Raw genomic sequence first — 17,668 nt, forward strand, 5'->3', positions numbered from 1 at the left:
CGAAAATTCAAATTCTGATGAGTGTTTGATTTATGCTATTTTGGAAACCTGATCTGTGGTACTTTCAGGAACTTTTCTGTGGCGCGATCTTTTCACTGCTCATTTGCATACAAGGCGGGTAAAAACTTGAATTCTTTCCAGCTATGTAAACAGACCACATTTACAGGAAGTTTGTTATAAATCAATTATAAGTAAAGTATACTTTAGCTGCACTTTACATTTGCTACATCGGAAGATAAACAGGTTATTTTAAAAAAAGGCAAGTGGTAACAAGCTTCAAAAGGCAACAGAATGGTCTCTACACACACTAGATTCTGAGATAAAATAGGTTATAAAATTACTCCCTCAAAGTATTGAAATGACACGTGTTTGACCATGACAGTTGGACATTGAATTAAAGCATAAATAATATTTATTGTTAAATAAATACACTCTGTTTTATCCCACAATAAAGCTGATTGACATTGTTTCCTTTGCATACAGAGATTTTGACAGATAAGCAACATAACAAAACCGATAATCCCACACCCGGTAGTTCTAAATTCACAGCTCTTCATACAGATCTCAAGTTGATTGAAGACCAACTCTGACCAGTAACACTTGATCACTTGCTGATAGTAAAATCCAATCTGTGCACTTCATTAAGACATTATGGTCCCAAACAGTGTTGTAGACCAACATTCAATTATTCTCACAAAAAGTTAAGGCCCTCTTTGGAAACACACATCAGAAATTACCGTATTTGCATACAATGGATCTGCAAAATGAAAGAAACTTGGGGGTTTGATGGTGGATGTTTCGGTCATGTACTGGCTAAATAACATCACAGGATAAAAATAAATCTGTCCTCTTGTATGTCAGGATAATCCTCTTTTGTGAACAAAGTAGCAAAATAAAACTACATTAATTTTTCTTTTTTTAAAATATATGAATATATCTTCAGTACTGTAGATGCAAAAGGGAGCATTAATAAAGCTTGTTGACCTTAAAAAGGATTCTTGTTTTTACAACAGTAAACACTTTAAGTGCTTTTTAAAAAAAAAAAAAAAGTATGTAAGTAAAGTAATAGTAATTAAATATAATATTGACTATAAAAAGGGATGACTTACACACTGAAGACAGAAGAGAACACTGACGTTGATTATATATCATACAACTTTATGATAGTAATTAAAATGTGGAACATTCAGGGCTTATTTTATTAGCCGGAGCATTTTTTTGTTTAATTAAAAGACTTGTCGTCACGTGTAAAAAAAGGCATAAATGTGATTCTCTTTTAAACACTTATAGTATCATTCGGTGAGAAAATAAAATCCTGCAGTTTCTCTGAGAAGTGTTTCAGTTCATGTGTGGGCCCCCGTTCTTCCACCAGCTCCACGCCCCCCCCTGCTCCCTCTCCTCTGCCGACCTCTGACTTGTTTATTGTCCTGACGCGCTAATCTCTTCTGTCGCTCCACTTTGATCCACCCCCCATCACTGGCTTTGGGCCCATTTTTTTCTCCACTGGGGTTTTCTGTCACAGACAATATACCAGGTATCATAGTGGGGCAGTTCTGTGGCGTGACACTGTAACTGTTGGACCGTGGCCTTCCTGGCTGTCGTACAGCTTTGCTGGTTTTATTATTAAAATAGTTGCCCCTAGAAGTGGCAGATGCCTGGCCCCTGCCCTGCCCCCTACCAAAATTTGAGAAATTGTAGCGATTTCTACCATAGTCCTGTACCACTCCGGCACTCTGGGGGCGCTCTCTGTCCCTTTCTAAGGTGCTCTCTGATGTAGTGCTGGAAGGGCTGCTGCCCTTTGACCCCAGATGAAGTGGGGAAAGTTTGGCTGACAGGCTGGCGGTTGGCGAGGAGCTGCGCGAGTCACCCCAGGGGGTCAAATGGCTGCGGTTCGGTGAGCGACGAACAGCAGCAGCGTAGGAAAATTCCTGTCTTTCATGGGCAGACAGGAACTGTGGCAAGGTGCGGGCATCAGAGCTCGTGAAGGCCGTCAGAGCGGAGGGGGATTCTTGGGATTTCTGGGAGATCGTCTGTCTTTGTCTAACCTTGCACATCCATATGGGGTCGATATCTAGGAAAAGCAATAGATTAAATTATAAGCACATCAAACATCATTGCTACATGTTTGAATAAATAAATAAATGTGGACTAACTGAAATTATCTTTGTCTTTTGGGTTACAGTCGATTTTTGCTGGTGTGGTTTCAATGACCAGCTCCACTGTCTTGATCTGGTTCTGTCCACCAATGAGACTCCACGTCATTGGACAGCTGTGTCTGGTAGACTTTGGCAATTTGACATCATTCTAGCGTATGAAGTGAAGCAACAAGGACAATGTGAGTATATTTCATGTAACCAAAACTCCAACATCCAGTGGCTGATATCATGCACCTCATAATTGACAGTGTAGTCCACCCGCTGGTTCGGCTGTATGCCAGTGATCCATTTCTCCATCACAAAGGGCGGCTGCAATGCGGCGACATAAGCTCATCAATAATATGAACTTTAGGATAGAAAATCAGACATTTCGAATACCTTTGCCATGCGCAGCGTTTCCATGTCAGCACGGTTGGTGTTAAAGACGACATCTTTGATGTAGGTGATGGCGACATCGTCCCCGTCAAGTTCGATGTACATTTTCCACTTGCAGTCCTTGAAAGGAAACAGTGGCTGGTGAGAGAAGGCCGGTCGGAAAAGGTAAGATTGTTGGAAAGTCGCTACGGCTGCAGTCTGTGGACAACGCGGCCGTTCTTGTGTATACAAACCAACAGCACAACCTAGAGGTAGATGGTCGCAGTTGGTCACAAAAGTCTCAGGTTTGGGCAATAAATCAGTTGGAAGACGAGAAACCAAAATCGCGTGACACCCATTTTACACACACTTGAATGTGTTTCTGAATTTCCTCCGTATATGTGGTTTCCATCATGTCTTGGAGCGGCAATCTGGTGAATTTTCTGCGGTTAAAGGTGAAAGTCTTTTCTGCTGCACGGCACATGAAATCCTCACTAGGAGGCACAAATCTGAGCAATTCCCCAGTGCTCCTCTGCTGCATACTGAATGCTGACAAAGCTGTAATGGTAAATCCCTAAAGCCAGCCATGAAACTACAGGTCACTGCTTAACCACACAGGGTTCATGGCACAGGCCAAACCATTGTGTAGCGATCACAGAGGAAGACATCAGAGGAGTGGCACTAACACACTCGTCTAAGCAGCCTTTCGCCCTCTCCTGCATTGTCTCCAGGGGCTGGAAACGGCTCAAAGGGGAAGAATTCAGCGAGCCTCTGGCTCAGATACACAGCGAGTGCCCCTGTGCTGGCCCAGTGTCGCTACTGGACGGCCGCACTGGGGCTTCCAGGTCCGTTCTAGTCTAATCACTCCAGCAGAAACAATGTCTGGTAATGATGCCGAGGACCCGAGTGCGTCTAATGACAACTCATACATAATTCAGCACCTTTCACTTGGCTGCACGGTGATATCCTCATTAGTAGGGGACCCTCAGTGGCTGTCAGATGGTGGCCGCACAATCGCGGGCCCTCATTTTGTCTTTGAGAAGTGCAGCTGCTTCTATGACATCGCCAGCAAAGAGGGGTGAAGGGGGAAAAAAAAGTGCAGTGTGGGTTTGTTTTATTTAGTGCAAAAAACCTTCCAGTTTGTAAAAACAAGGCTGACACGGAACCTGACACCAGGCAGGGAAAAATAATTAGCTCTCATTTTCTCAGCCTCCTGTTTCCTTCTCCCTGCTGTGTTTTCTACCCACTAAACCACCACATGTCAGAAGAAATGGGAGGCAATTAGCAGGCTCGTTTCAGCCCTGCCGAACACACTGAAAGAGGACTATTTATGATGGGACAATGAACAGCTGAAAGATTAAATAACGTTTGCCTTTTAAAAAGAAAATGACTTCTGGCTAAATGGGCTATTTTTGATTAAATTCAAACAGCAAGTTAAGAGCCACCCTTTCTCCTCAGTTTGAGAGCCTAACAAAGAGCTGTGAGCAAGCAGAGGTGGATATGGTGCAAGGCTGAGAAAGAGATGTTTATTTGTCTGGTTTTATGCATGCCTACTGATGCCTTCAATGGTCAGAGTATGCCATCATTGTGATTCCTCTGAACAAACCGCTTCAGCAGCAGAACAACATGCTCCCCATCGTTAGCAGCAAAGAAGCTAACAATTCACAAGAGCCCCCAAACAAAGTGGATATCACAAACACCTGTTAATGTTTTTAAAATGAAGCTGTCAGAGCTCGTTTCTCGCACTGAACCTACATCTTTCCCTGTTCCTGGTTTCCAGTGGTACCCAAACACCAGTTCCAATTTAATGGTTTTACTCATCTCCACTTGCTTTTCCAGTTCCTCCTGGGGAAAGTAAATAGATATAATTGTGATTTTTCAAACGTAAGTACAGAAACACTCAAAAAGCAAGAAGAAGAACCATCAGACCTTCAGCAGGGGAGGGAAATGGACCAGGCTGAGATAGTCATGAGTCAGTTTCTCAATTTCACCCTACAGGAGACAAAACACAAGACTGACTATAAACCTGCTGAGTGCACATCAGATGTGGATTACAGACAGTTATAATTGCCTTAAGATGCATGACGTGGCCTTTGGACTTGACCCCCATGTCGCGCATGTCGCTCTCTGTGAGCAACAGTAACCTCTTTCCGGTGATGTGATTCTCTTTGAACAGATTGGCGTAAACCTGCATGCCGCAGGGGCCCTCCTCTGAGACAGAGTAGAACACAGCCAAATATCACATCAAGTACATATACAGAGGCAAATGAAAGAAAAAAAAGGAAATCATACCTGCACCAAATATTTGTTGCATCCAGAAATACTGAAGGGATTAATTCATACTATATTATTTTCAAGAGCAAAATGTGAAATCTATGTAAGACTAAGGGGATATGAGGATACTGACCACGTGCTCCTCTGTCCATGTGTAGATGTCATGGGTGGGCAGCAGCTGGGCACAAATGACAATACAGAGGTTAAATACAGACAAAAACAAAGGTTTGTTGTTTATTTAGGACAGATCCCAAAGAGGAAACACAAAGATTTCCATCTGCAAGATAGAAATATATTCTAACTGGGCAAAAAAAGAAAAAAATTAAGAACAAAAACGAGTGTGCTGGATCTATCAAACAGTATCTGGACTGTGTTTACTGCATAAAAACCATACAGGAACTCTTTAAGAAAATGTTAATAAAATGTAAAACAGCCATTTACTGGAGGTCTTTCTAAGCCAATTACTTTTCTGGTTGCTGTGCTGTGTGATTAAGACAGTTTGTCTCTAATGGTCTATATCAAACCAGAATGTCCACGTGACTGATCTAATGTGATCCATTTGAATGATAAATCATTTGCCACTCATTAAATGTAATCAGGCAGAAACTTGCCAGCCAAAATAAAGATTTCATCATTGTGATCACGAGACTGGTGTGTAATGACAGAAATAATGCAATGGAAAATTGAAGGAAAGATGACTTGATGAATGAGCGCTCCTCATTCACCGTCTTCTTCCCACGATGTCTGATAACAGCTCAGATTATCAACTCAATGCCACTTTCAATAGACAGCCGCTGCCATACATTGCGGCGCCGCCCGCTGCCTCATAAAGACACTCAGCCCCGCAGCATTTTCCGCCTCCTCCAGTGCTGCCGTTCAGAAGTCGACAGATTGAGCAACGTGCCAGCAAACTCTCCCCGGAGCGGCTCAACCTCACTTTTCAGTCTCTCTCCAGCGTGCTTCCATGCAGCTCTTCTTCAGATCCACGTGCTCTTGACAAAGTTGTGAGTGAAAACGCTTTGGGGAAAAGTTTGGTGTGAGTGGCGTGCGCTCTGGCAGAGACAAAGATTTCTGATTGTTTACTTTACACAACTCTGCCCCCATGTGGACTAAAAGTAGGAAGCGTACTGACATCAACAGCAGCCACGCACTTAAGATGAGAGAGAAAGAAAGAAAACACGCTCTCATAAAACATCTGCCGCCGCCATCTGCTGAATTTTTTAAATGTTAAAAGGATGGAGGAAATAATTTGCCATAAACATGAGGCACATATCTGATTTTATATGGAAGCACCGGAAAAGTAAAACATTTTATGTTACGATGGTCTAAAAGTGCAGATTTTTCCCAGAAATGTCACTGGCGGCTTGTCTCTACTCTGGCATGAGGGTGATCATTTTCAGGGTAACTAAATACAGAAAACATCTGAAATGGAAACAACTGGTGGCTGGGAGCTAATAAGCAGCAACACAAGAACATAGAGGATTAAATCCTCATGAGACTGATGATAACAAGCAAAGGGACAATTTAACGGCCTATGATCAGGGAAGCATGTCCTTCTCCCAGATGATGCATAGCACCTCCCTGAACACTAATGCTTACATGATTTCCTTTGTAGAGCACTAAGTGGGCTTAAGGCTAATATTCATTAACATTGTGTGATACTTTGGGAAAGATGTGTCTGTTAGAGAATTTCATTATAATGAAAGACATTTGGTGAATACTGAGGCTTTTGGGCTCAAAGGTCTCAAAAAGAAAAGGGTAAAACGAGAGAATGGAGCTGACACGCACACGCCAAAGTCCCTTTCCCGCTGTTTTAAACCTGCTCAGTCAGAAGAAAAATCATGTACTTTCTCATTCCGCTAAGAGACTGCCCATCAACAACTGCACTCCACCACATCCAGAACAAATTGGACAATCTTAATGTCAGCAAAATGTCACTTCATCATAAAAGCCTGGCCTTCTCTAAGCAATTGGTTCACGTGGCTCTTTTCTTCACAGCATGGTACCATACAGTACATCTGGCACATTAGGCATACAGTAAGTGACATTCATTTATCCAGAGGTGGAAGGCTACAAAAGATTTTAGACTTCCTATCAGACATGTCTGAGTGAATTCTGGAAAAAAAGCTTGATCAGATTCCAGGGATAAAGAAGATCTATGTGAGATGAACACAGACACTGCATAGCTGAGGCATCCAGACCCAGATCGTGTGGAGTTCAGGTCCAAGGCTCAACAGTCTAAGGATTCTGCCTATTCTGCATGTTAACATACAGCCCTGAGGACAACCAAGGCTGAAGGACACATGTCCACAAAGCCTTTCACAGTGGACGCCAGCTGAGGTGACGTCTTTCATTTCACTCTGAGACTCATTGCAGTTTTTGCCACAGGTGACGGGAACGATGGGTAAAAGACAAAGGAGCCAGTCAAATCTAAATGATTAAGAACAGGAAGGATATTTTTAACTCAAACTGGGATACGGGAAATAAAAAACAAGAAGGAAAAGGCAGGAAACATTAAGGTCTTAATAAAACTCTGAATGCAAATGTACTTCAAATAAACGAGCTGCTACCAGTGAGACGCATTGACCCGCAGCGCTCTTGTGTTCTTCTCATTCCTCCTTTCACTTCCCATTCCACACTTTTTATACCCAATTCAGAAGAGGTCCATCCTTCTAACGGGGTTTCAGGAAACACCTATGAACGGCGGCGTAAACGCGAGGCGCTGCGAGCACTTGACTGTACTGAGAGAGAAGGGTGGGTCAAGGTGAAGAGGGACTAATAAGAACTCACTGGGCTGCTGGACTGTTCGATGAGCTTCCGCTCCCACATCTTTAGACGCTGCTCTCTCTCCTTCAGCTCCTGCTCTTTGGTACTCAGGTCTCTCTCCAGCTTTTTCAGTCTCTCAAGTGTGGCTTCAATCTCACACCTGAAGAAAACAGCAGCAGAGAAGAGATTCTTTTTCAAATAAATGTACAAAATGGACATCTGGACCTTTAATCACATCCTGTTTTTTGTCTTCCTAATAAAGACAGAAATCTTAAATTCATTATAACATCCATCGCTGCTGGGAAGTGAGAAAACAAAGCATTTGTAAAGACCAGTTTATTCATATCAGCATTGTTTTGTATGCAGTAGATTTGCAGCCGTTTTGTTTTAGAAGATTGCGTTGCCCAACAGTTGGCCACTATTTCAGATCTGATGGCATCTGGTGGTGAAACCACTTGTCCTCAACTCCCTCCATCTTCAAGGGTGTTGGAGAACCTATGGCGGCTGCCAGGGAACAAATTGGATTTTTCCAGAACTGAAAACACAAGTATTTCCAGTCAAGATGTTTGTTGTCGTACGTATATTTAGAAACTGGCAATGAAATCGAGTTTTTATACAGCAGATTATAGTGGAGGAGCAATTTTTTCCACTGATTATATATCTTGAAGTCTCTTCGTAAATCTGAGTCTGCTATCGAGCAACATCAAAGCCCCCATGTTGGGGGACCCACCTCTGTATTTACATGATCTGACTGTTCAGTGACAGCTGATTAAAATACATTTTTGTGTGAATGACATTTTGCTGCCACCGTTTGTGATGACTAACCAACACTCACTTTGATAAACTGACAATGGAATATCTTAAATATCAGCAGCTCAGCCCCGGCTCAATGTGTATCGTTCATAGAAGGGTGTTGTCCCCACCAGGGGGCGTTGCACAGTGTGTTGTGGTTAACAATGCTGAGCTCTGGCGTGGAAGCATCGGCATAAACAGAAGCAGCTATGTGGGAACACCCATCTTCGCTCAACTCAAACATCCTCCTTTCTCCTCAGTGTTTCCTGTTGTCAAGTGTCTGGCAGAATTCTTCGATTTCACTGTTGCAACACACACAACTAATTTAAATCTACAGCTCTTTGTCATCATCACACTTGGGACATAATCAGACAGGACGCATTTGTTGTGTTCTGTATCTTAATTATGTAACTTGTGTAATAATCTTCCACAGTATAAAATATTATTTGATCAGCTGTAAGACTGATACTACAAGTACCACTTGCACTGGGTGACATGGAAACCATGTTCTCCATCATCACCACCGCTGCCCTTTAACCTAAACATTGACTGGTGAGCTGGTGGTAAATTTATTTGCTGATAGTATTTTATTTTGACTGATAGCAGTTTCAATACACGCACTAAGAGAAGGTTCCTGATTATTGCACGCTATCTGGTCTCTGACAAAATAAACAATCATTATAAACATGATTCTCACTATGCAGATGCTTTTTTTTCAGCACCATGTAAATTAATCTGAGTTTGTTTGACAATAATCAACAAGATGCATGGGGATGGCTCGATGCGTCACAAAGCTGCCGTGTCTCTGAAGACATAATATTTAGACAAAATATCTGTAGATAATGAAGGTCAATGGAGTCCCAGCTGTGCAGCACACATTTAAAAGCCTTAACTGTACACTCCATCATGCTAGAATCTAGATCCTAGATCAACACACTCTTGCCTATAACTATATATTGACATTTCCAAAGGGTTTCATTTAACAGAAGTGAATGATGTGACTAAACTCATGCCAGCTTCCTGATACTGTTGTTGTTTCCTGGCCTGATCTGCATGAACCTGCAGGGGCGCACCTACAAACATTTTTTCACAGCCTTGCACCATATCCACCTCTGCTTGCTCACAGCACATTTTTGTCGTCAGTGTTTGTAAAAGCTCCAACTGCGTTTGGCACATGACGCCGAGGATCACGTTAGAGAAGGTACGCGCGCCTCGTGCACTGACTGAAGCATCATTTCTGTGCTTCCTTTTCGCGGTCCTGCATCACAACGGCGAGGCAGTGCCTGGTACTTGTTTGTCTGACAGGCTGTAGCCAGAACAAAGCGGAGATTTATCCTATAACTGCTTCCAGCTCCAGGTCTTGTTCAGACTGGTCATTGAACTGGCAGAATAATGCATGTGGAGGGTGAAAGAAGAGCGGTGTCTCCACAGTCATCCACTGTGTCAGCTGGGGAGAACGGTTTCACTGCTGCTTCTTATCATCATTATCATCATCATCATCGACTCCAGGCCGGCTCAAGTCATCAAACCTGAAAACGGTGTCTTATTGAACTGCACACAGTCCAGCGGCACCGGGATTAAGCCTGACCCATTCCACCTGCAGATGGACACGATGGCACCAGCCAGACTTCTGAGGGAAAAAAAACCCTCTGAGCGCAGACAAACCCCAGAGAGAGGCAGACGGAGAATAAAGTCACAGCTGAGACTCAGGCTGTGCTGAACATCACCAAACCTCCAGCTGCTCATACAACCCAATTAAGCACTTCTACTTGAAAAAGATGGTGATTATTTTTAGGGCCTTATGGGTAAAGAGAGGAAGTATATCCAGATGGATGATTCTTTAGAGGTTTTCAAGCCTTTATGTAGTGATCAGTGTAATTATTAAAGATCTATATGCATGATCTCAAGTCTTTTGCTGTTTCATGGCACCCATCAGCTACATTTCCACATCATTCTTTGAAAACAGTCGCAAGTTTCCTTAGGCTGAGACAGTATATTAGTTGAAAAGAGTTGCGAATACGTTTCTCATTACCTCCATTCAGCCTTGTTGTGCAGGAAGGAGTTACACTGTTGAGGAAGTTGGCTGTCGTTTGACATGGACTCCAAAGTGGCGAGGATCTGCTTGAACATTGGCCTGTCCTGCATCACAACACAAACTGGTGTCACTACAGGTAAACAGACATCGGCGGACAGACTGAACTTAAAGGCTCTGCTCACTTTTGGCTCCGATGCCCAGCAGCTTCTCATGAGTTCAGCAAAACTGGCAGGACAGCCACTCGGGATGGTTAACCTCTGAGAGACACCCAGACAAGGACACGCTGCTGGGTTAAAGTGACATTTCACAGCGAACAGCATGAAACAACTACTCAGTTTTGCAAAGCTGTTTAGGCACAAAGTGATTCCTACTCTTTGTTGGTACACTAGCAGCTAAGTTAGTCACGTCACAACAATCCCTAATCGTTCCTCTTTCCCTTTGCCAGTGAGAATTTATCAAACATTCTTCAGTAAAAAAGGCATCAGTGTCTGATTTCCATCCAGGGAAAAAATATACGGACCCAAATTGTCTGATGAGAAACCTGCCAGTACTCGCTCAATGGCTGGATAGCACACATTCTGGTCCACAAAAGTGTGTTTGATCCTTTTTACCCAGACCTAAAAAACACATGCTCATAAAGAAACCAGTTTGATCTGTGGTGCAAGTGAACCTTTACCACCACCTGGTTTATTTGGGAGCTGCAGAGCAATGACATTTTGGAAGGTTAGGATCCTTTTAATCAAACAGCCTGCACAGTGACTGGCTGTTTAGTTTTAGGAACCCACACAAGAAGAGCAGTGACTCTATTCATTCATGGTTTGCTTGTTTCTGCTTGTCCCTTTAACTGAATAATTCCATCGTGAAACTGATCAAAACTACAGCCATCAGGTTCAGGACGCACCTGATGCCCTGACAGGTCGCATCTGCACCGATGGCATCAGAGGAACCATCAGAGTATTAGATGGGGAGGTAAGAAACTCTAGATTCCTGCTGAATTAAGGATTTTTATCATTATTCCCAGACTGTGTGTAAACATCTAAAACTGTACCTCATTTTTCTCCACCACAAGCCAGGCCACCTGTAAACCCTCCAGGCCTTTGAAGGGTATCTCACTGGTGAGCATCTCCCAAAGAACCTGCAAGTCAAGACCAAGGCAACAAATAAGTATTCAAACACGTACACATGCAAGAACCATGTCATTAACACAAAAATATCTGATCCATTTATAGTGGATATCTGTCACCATCTCTCTGTCTTTCTGGGAGACCAGCTGTGACATGCAAGGAGGGTAACTTTAGATTTCCAGCAACAAGTAAAGGGTGCACTAATGTCTCCTGCAGAATAACTGCACTCCACAGGTAATTAGGTGTTTTCTCTTGGTGTCAGATGTCAGAAAATTGCATGCTACAATTATGAAAAGGTGAAGGCAAAGGGGCATTTTGCAACCTCACAGCTCCGTCTGTTAGCATGTGTATAGATATTAACTACAGAAATCACCTCAGGAACGGTCTGAAGGTGACAACTTAATTACAGTTTCAATCATTTTTCACACTGCAGACTTTCTATTATAATGTTTTCAGTATTAGCTCTCTACTTGATCTAATTTGTTGCAGGAAATGCAGTCTCAGCCAGGATTCTGTCGTAAATCTACGGTACTCAAATTATTGGAAAACAGATTTTTTTTTTTTAAGTTACAGGACCATCCAGAAGAAACAAGCAGGTAACAAAAATACCAAATCTACACTATCTCTAACAGAGAATGCTGCATATGTCTGCTCCTTTTGAGATGATTAAATCTAAGAGCTTACACCGGTGTTGTTAGAGTTGTAAATATTACTCACCACACCGAAGGAGAAGGTGTCACACGTTTCAGACACAGGCAAGCTCTGGATCACCTCCGGAGCCATCCACGGAAACGTGCCCACCAGCGACATGTGTGTCGTGTGTGTCAGGAACTTAGATGCCCCAAAATCACAGATCTGAGGCATCAATAACAGAATCAATTAAAAAGACTATTAAGAAACCTGCAGAAAAGACGTAATAATACAGAAGCTTCTCCATGAAGACCCTGGGGAGGCCGTCAGTGGCTTCTAGTCATGCTCAGTAAGTCACTGCCCTCTTGTGTTCACTCACTGCAGCTAAACACTCAGTTTCCTTTAAATTGGTGAAGTAAACCACACACAAACACACACACAGAAGTCCTACTGTGTGCATGTCATGTATAAACTATAAACCCACCTTCAGGACTTTGTCTGCAGTCACCACAACTGGAAGACAGAAAATATAAAGACTCAAAAATGTGTGTTAATCATAATGACAGCGCTGGAGATTAAACACGTTACCGTTCCTGGATTTTAAATCGCGGTGGATGACTTTAACGGGGGCCTCTGAATGTAAGTAATGCATTCCTGCAGCAAGAACACAGAGCTAACATGAAGCAGTTGCTGATATTAAACGTTTCTCTTAACTCACCATGTTTTTAGAGAACTTTCACTTCCATGTGAAACCCACATCATCTGTAATAAATGCTGCAGGTTCAATATTTAGACTTTCTACAGTCCTCTGTAATATCAGTATTTAAATATTCCGCGCTGCAACTGGTGCCATCAACTGTGGGACTGAATGTTGTATGTTGAATGTGTAAATATTGCATTGCTTACATTTATTCCCATAATTTTTACTTTTTAATCTTATTTCAGAATAAGATTATATAACATTATTTAGTGTGACTGAGATTAAATTTGACTTTGCTGTTCATGTTTCAGTTTAATTTTTACCTCTGGCAATCTCTGCAGCCCACGTCATGATCTGTCCCATGTCCATCCGTTCGCTCTCAGCACTGGACAGGTAGTCGTACAGCGACCCACCGCTGGCGTACTCTACATGTGGGGAAGAGTCAGAGGACTGATGGTCAGTGGTGGTCGATGTCCCACAGGGATAAAACTCAGCAGCTTGGTAGTTTACAGGTTGCTTTGCTGCCAGAATTGCCATAACTGAGACTGAGGTCTTAACAAACCACCCCCCCCCAAAGGTTTTCAAACACTGTGAAATCAGGTTGAACAGCTGAAAAGGAACATTCCTGCTATCTCCAGACTGGTTGCTGTCAGGTAAAACTTTGCATGGTGGACAAACAGACCATAATTACAGCTGCCATATTAACACGGACCCTCTGTTTATCTGCAATAACCCGACACAGTCGTGTAAACACACAGTGGCACCGAGGAAGCGGTCTAATTAAAAAGCATAAATGAAACCAGTTTTATTACTGGCTCAGAGGATTTACACAGATTTTCTCTTCAGATAACGACGCGCCTCCTCGTGCACCCTGTGAACCCTGACCCATTCTGTTACATTCCGTAAATAATTCAGCACCTTGTGGCTGCAGGATGCACATTCATTTTCTTGAAAGGAGTTTTAATTTAGGCCATGCAGAAATAAACGAACGAAGAGTTAAATGTGGATCTGCAGCTAAGTTTCCGCTGAACTAACAGTGACAACGCTGAGCTCATTAGCTTCGTGTTAGCATAGAGCTTCTGTAAGATGGAGGAACCAGCTCAGGCTGGTGCTGTGCTCTCTGTCAACAGAGCTGATGAGAGTGGACCCGACGATGGTCATAAACCTCTTTCTGTGCCATTTTAATTTGATTCTGCTTTGATAAACAGAGAAGGGGACGACTCCAGCGTCCGACTGCTTCTGTGTGAACCGTCTGAGCGAGATGGGGACCGGAGGCTCCTGAGCTGCTGTCAATGATTTCTGCATTTTTGCTTTATTGCTGCAGCGTGAGTGTAAAACTGGGAAAGCCCCAGTAGGATTAGTGGCCATATTGTGAAAGTTGTGGCTTCGTCATGGCACGAATCAGCATTCAAAGATCATCTTCAGACAACGACAGTGGTTTCTCACTACCAGAAACTAGTTTTAATTTCAGGACTGTGATTGAAATTTAACCAAAGTGAAATTATAAAAATGTTTGTGCCAAACACGAGCATCTCTTGGCGCACTGCATGCATATTTTCTTTTCTGTTCCTTGACATGAGTTCCAATTAATGTCCCATAACCTCCATTCTGTTCAAATCGCACACTTTTGAGCAGTGGGATGATGCAAATTCTCAAAAAACACCCGATTGGACAAGAAAACAGCAAAATAGCAGCACCCTTCCTGGTTGCAACATTTAATCAACCGATGGCCTAAAAACCACCTGCGTGCCTTCACAGCCCGCTGCTGATGAGTGACAACAGGATGCGTGTAGGTGTAGGTTAATAGGAAGTAGCTGGCCTCCTCTATGTCACCCCCTTCATAAAGCACTGAACTCCTCCCTAAGGAACTTCAGACTTTAATCTGCAGACAGCCAATGTGTTACACACTCTAACCGCAGCTCTGAACTTTCACTTTGGCTGATCTGTCTGACGGAAATCCTCGTATTCGCTACCACAGATCATCACGCACAAAGAAGAAAATGTGTTTAATCTAAAATCTCCACCGGTCAACTCATAACCAGTGGAAATTTGCACAGAGGCATCGGGGGGCCCTGTGCTCCTATACAGGGGCTTTATTCTTTCCCCGCCTGCATGCAAACACAACTACTGCGACAATGCTTTCCTTCCCGAATCCTCTGACATTCACTTTTCCATAGAAACCTCAGCTCCATTCACCGCTAAAACAAATTGCGAATGGTGCAAACTGATTCACCCGCCGCCATTTCTGAGGTGTAACCGCCATCAGACAGCAGCCGACAGTGAGACGGGTGAAACAGCAACATCCTCTTACCAGTAACGATTCCATAGTTGGGAGCCTCGACAACGGCGCCGTAAAACTGGATGATGTTACGGTGGCTGAGGACGCTGAGGATTTCAGCCTGAGCGGGCGACACACAAGGGCAAAACAGTGGCGGTTAGACGATAACAAAGCAAAGCGTCTCCCAAATTTACTGATATCAAGACGAATGACATAAAACAGGAATGACATATCCAGGATGTGAGCGCTAACTTGTGCCGCTGCTTTCTGCCCATGTACCTGCCCACGTGACTGGTAACAGGAAAAGACATCAAGTCGTTTTTAGGACAAAAATTGTCTAAAAAAACTAATTGTGGGATGAATAGATCCAAGTCAGATCCAATAAAAGGGTGATGACAGGCTCCAGGACAAGACAGAACTGGGGCTGGAGAGCAACAACTGGTCCCAGTATACAGTATGTGATGTTTATGCTTTCTACTTAACCATCATATTCTATTAAATGGAGTTAATATCAAGTCAATATTCAGAAAAGAAGTCAGGTTTTTGGCATGTGGTGTGATATGCCATGTCCATCCTGATACAAACACTGGAGCATGTGTAAATACAGCACGGATTAATATAACATGAGGATCATTTGAATGCATACAGAGAGAAGCTGACATATCCAGCTCATTTCATTGTAACCAAACACTATAATTAAAGGAACAATTGCTCTAGTATGAAAGTATTACGTCTCCCCAACACTTGAGTGAAGCTGAATAGACCTGAGGTCTCTCACACTCTTGTGAAAGACAATTTTCTGAGTTTCCTATCGCAGGCCAACAAGTGTAATGTAATTCCATTAAAGATTTTTTTTTGTGTGTGAAGACAATGAACCCAAGCTTTGAAAAGGGTTTCAACAACTCAAACCACATTCTTTCTCCTTACAATGATGTTTCTCTTACAGAAAAGAATGAAAGAATGGGAGAGTGTGATGAGTGACGGGCCCAGAAGTCACCGCATCCCTCTAAATGGGGGGGCAATTAAAGTGATTACTCTACAGACAATTAAAAAAGGACATGAAAGTCCCGGGCAATTACGACTCCTACCTCGTTTTCAATCTTGAGCAGTTTTTTCACTGCCACCTCTTTGTCCTGGGAGATCCATCTGGCTCGGTACACGCTTCCGAAGCTGCCGTCGCCGCAGTTCTCGTGGAAGAGGATGTCATCAAACTTGATTTGCACGAAGGAGGCGCTTGGCGACAACATCTCATAATGGCACTCGGCACCGACTCCTTGGGAGGAAGGAAGGAGGGAAGTCTGATTCATTCAGCGACGTGAAACAAAGCTACTGCCGCTGCATGCGGCCTCGCTCTGGAACACACTGGTGTCAGAGTGACACCTCTGCTCTGCATCTATGGTGTACGGACCATCTCCTGTCTCAGACGCCACACGTTTCCGGTCCTGGGCATGGGCTTTGTACGCCTGCTGCTACTTTAACATTCTATGTTCTCCTGTGCATGTAAGGCTGCAAGCAGAGAAAATCTAAATTCTCTGCTCCAGCCACTTTTTGCATCCGCTCCACAAATGGCTTCCAAGCTGGAGTGCACACAGATTTATTATATCCCTTTGTTTGTCCATGACAGCATAAAAGTGTCTTGTAAAGAAATTATCCCATTATTACAGGAAATTGTTGCCCTGTTATTGTCCGTTTTTTTAGCCCCCATTTATAGCAGAGCAATTGCAGCTTTTAAAAGGCTGTTACCTAGGCCTTCATTGGGTTTGCTATCCTTCCCAGCAGGGAATGCCTCCATTGTCACATAGGGGAGCCAATGCTTTCTGCTAATTTCCTTGAATTCATGTTACACTTAGCCTCACAGCAATCCACTCAGCGGAGCAGCCCACACTATTGTCCCAGTACTGCAAAGGTCAGGGTCATTCTGGTCCTGGTCTTTGGATACAACAGTAAATCACGCCCCGAGCACCACCGAGCACAGCTACAGTCGTGGTCAGATGATAACAAACCTATAAACCAACACGTTCACGGTTCTTGATTATGCCGTCAGATTAGGATATTTCAGCAATGTGAATAGTGTTTTAAGTCATAATGCAATCCAGGCAGCTTTCAAAAACGGTTTTCAAATCAGCGGAAACTCACAAAGTCACTATAACTACGTCGAAGTGCGTATTTACTTAGCGATTGAAAACTATAAATTGGAAATTACTGTACGATTTTGCATCCTCTGCGTGTAGCATAAGCATTCCATATAATCACATGGATGACATTCAGCAGCCATGTGAGAGGCATCCAGCAGTCTTCAGCGCTGGAAACATTCCGTACATACCGCCTGCATTCAAGTCAGGTCTGAAGGTTCGGAGCGGCCCGCCGTCGGTCCAGCAGTTTTCCTGTCGGTATGAAAGTGCAGAGAAGAGTTCCGGGAAACCTAAAATGACTGTTTTTTTAACTTCTCCACCGACGCGGCAATGGTGGTTTTACTGGTTGCACAACTTCTTCCCGAAAGTCACCGCTGCACCCTTTACTGGGAACAGCAGCACCCCCTGCTGGGCGAGGACCGGATAC

General features: G+C 43.3%; 1 protein-coding gene across 1 annotated transcript; it reads right to left on the bottom strand.

Moving 5' to 3' along the window:
* Nucleotides 1-389: 389 nt before the first annotated feature.
* Nucleotides 390-17,620, bottom strand: map3k20a (mitogen-activated protein kinase kinase kinase 20a). Its single transcript, XM_011609656.2, has 20 exons — nucleotides 17,433-17,620; nucleotides 16,198-16,382; nucleotides 15,143-15,230; nucleotides 13,155-13,256; nucleotides 12,720-12,785; nucleotides 12,616-12,644; nucleotides 12,219-12,356; nucleotides 11,426-11,512; nucleotides 10,560-10,634; nucleotides 10,375-10,481; nucleotides 7,575-7,710; nucleotides 4,918-4,962; nucleotides 4,803-4,833; nucleotides 4,582-4,721; nucleotides 4,440-4,502; nucleotides 4,266-4,355; nucleotides 2,535-2,651; nucleotides 2,391-2,465; nucleotides 2,154-2,304; nucleotides 390-2,071 (listed from the first exon to the last, which is right to left on the bottom strand). Exons 2-20 carry the CDS (start codon nucleotides 16,354-16,356, stop codon nucleotides 1,344-1,346), a joined length of 2,427 nt encoding a protein of 808 aa, XP_011607958.2. The 5' UTR covers nucleotides 16,357-16,382; nucleotides 17,433-17,620; the 3' UTR covers nucleotides 390-1,343.
* Between the last annotated feature and the right edge of the window lie 48 nt (nucleotides 17,621-17,668).

This window comes from Takifugu rubripes, chromosome 1 (genome assembly GCF_901000725.2).
Source record: "Takifugu rubripes chromosome 1, fTakRub1.2, whole genome shotgun sequence".
In the NCBI taxonomy this organism is placed as follows: Eukaryota; Metazoa; Chordata; class Actinopteri; order Tetraodontiformes; family Tetraodontidae; genus Takifugu; species Takifugu rubripes.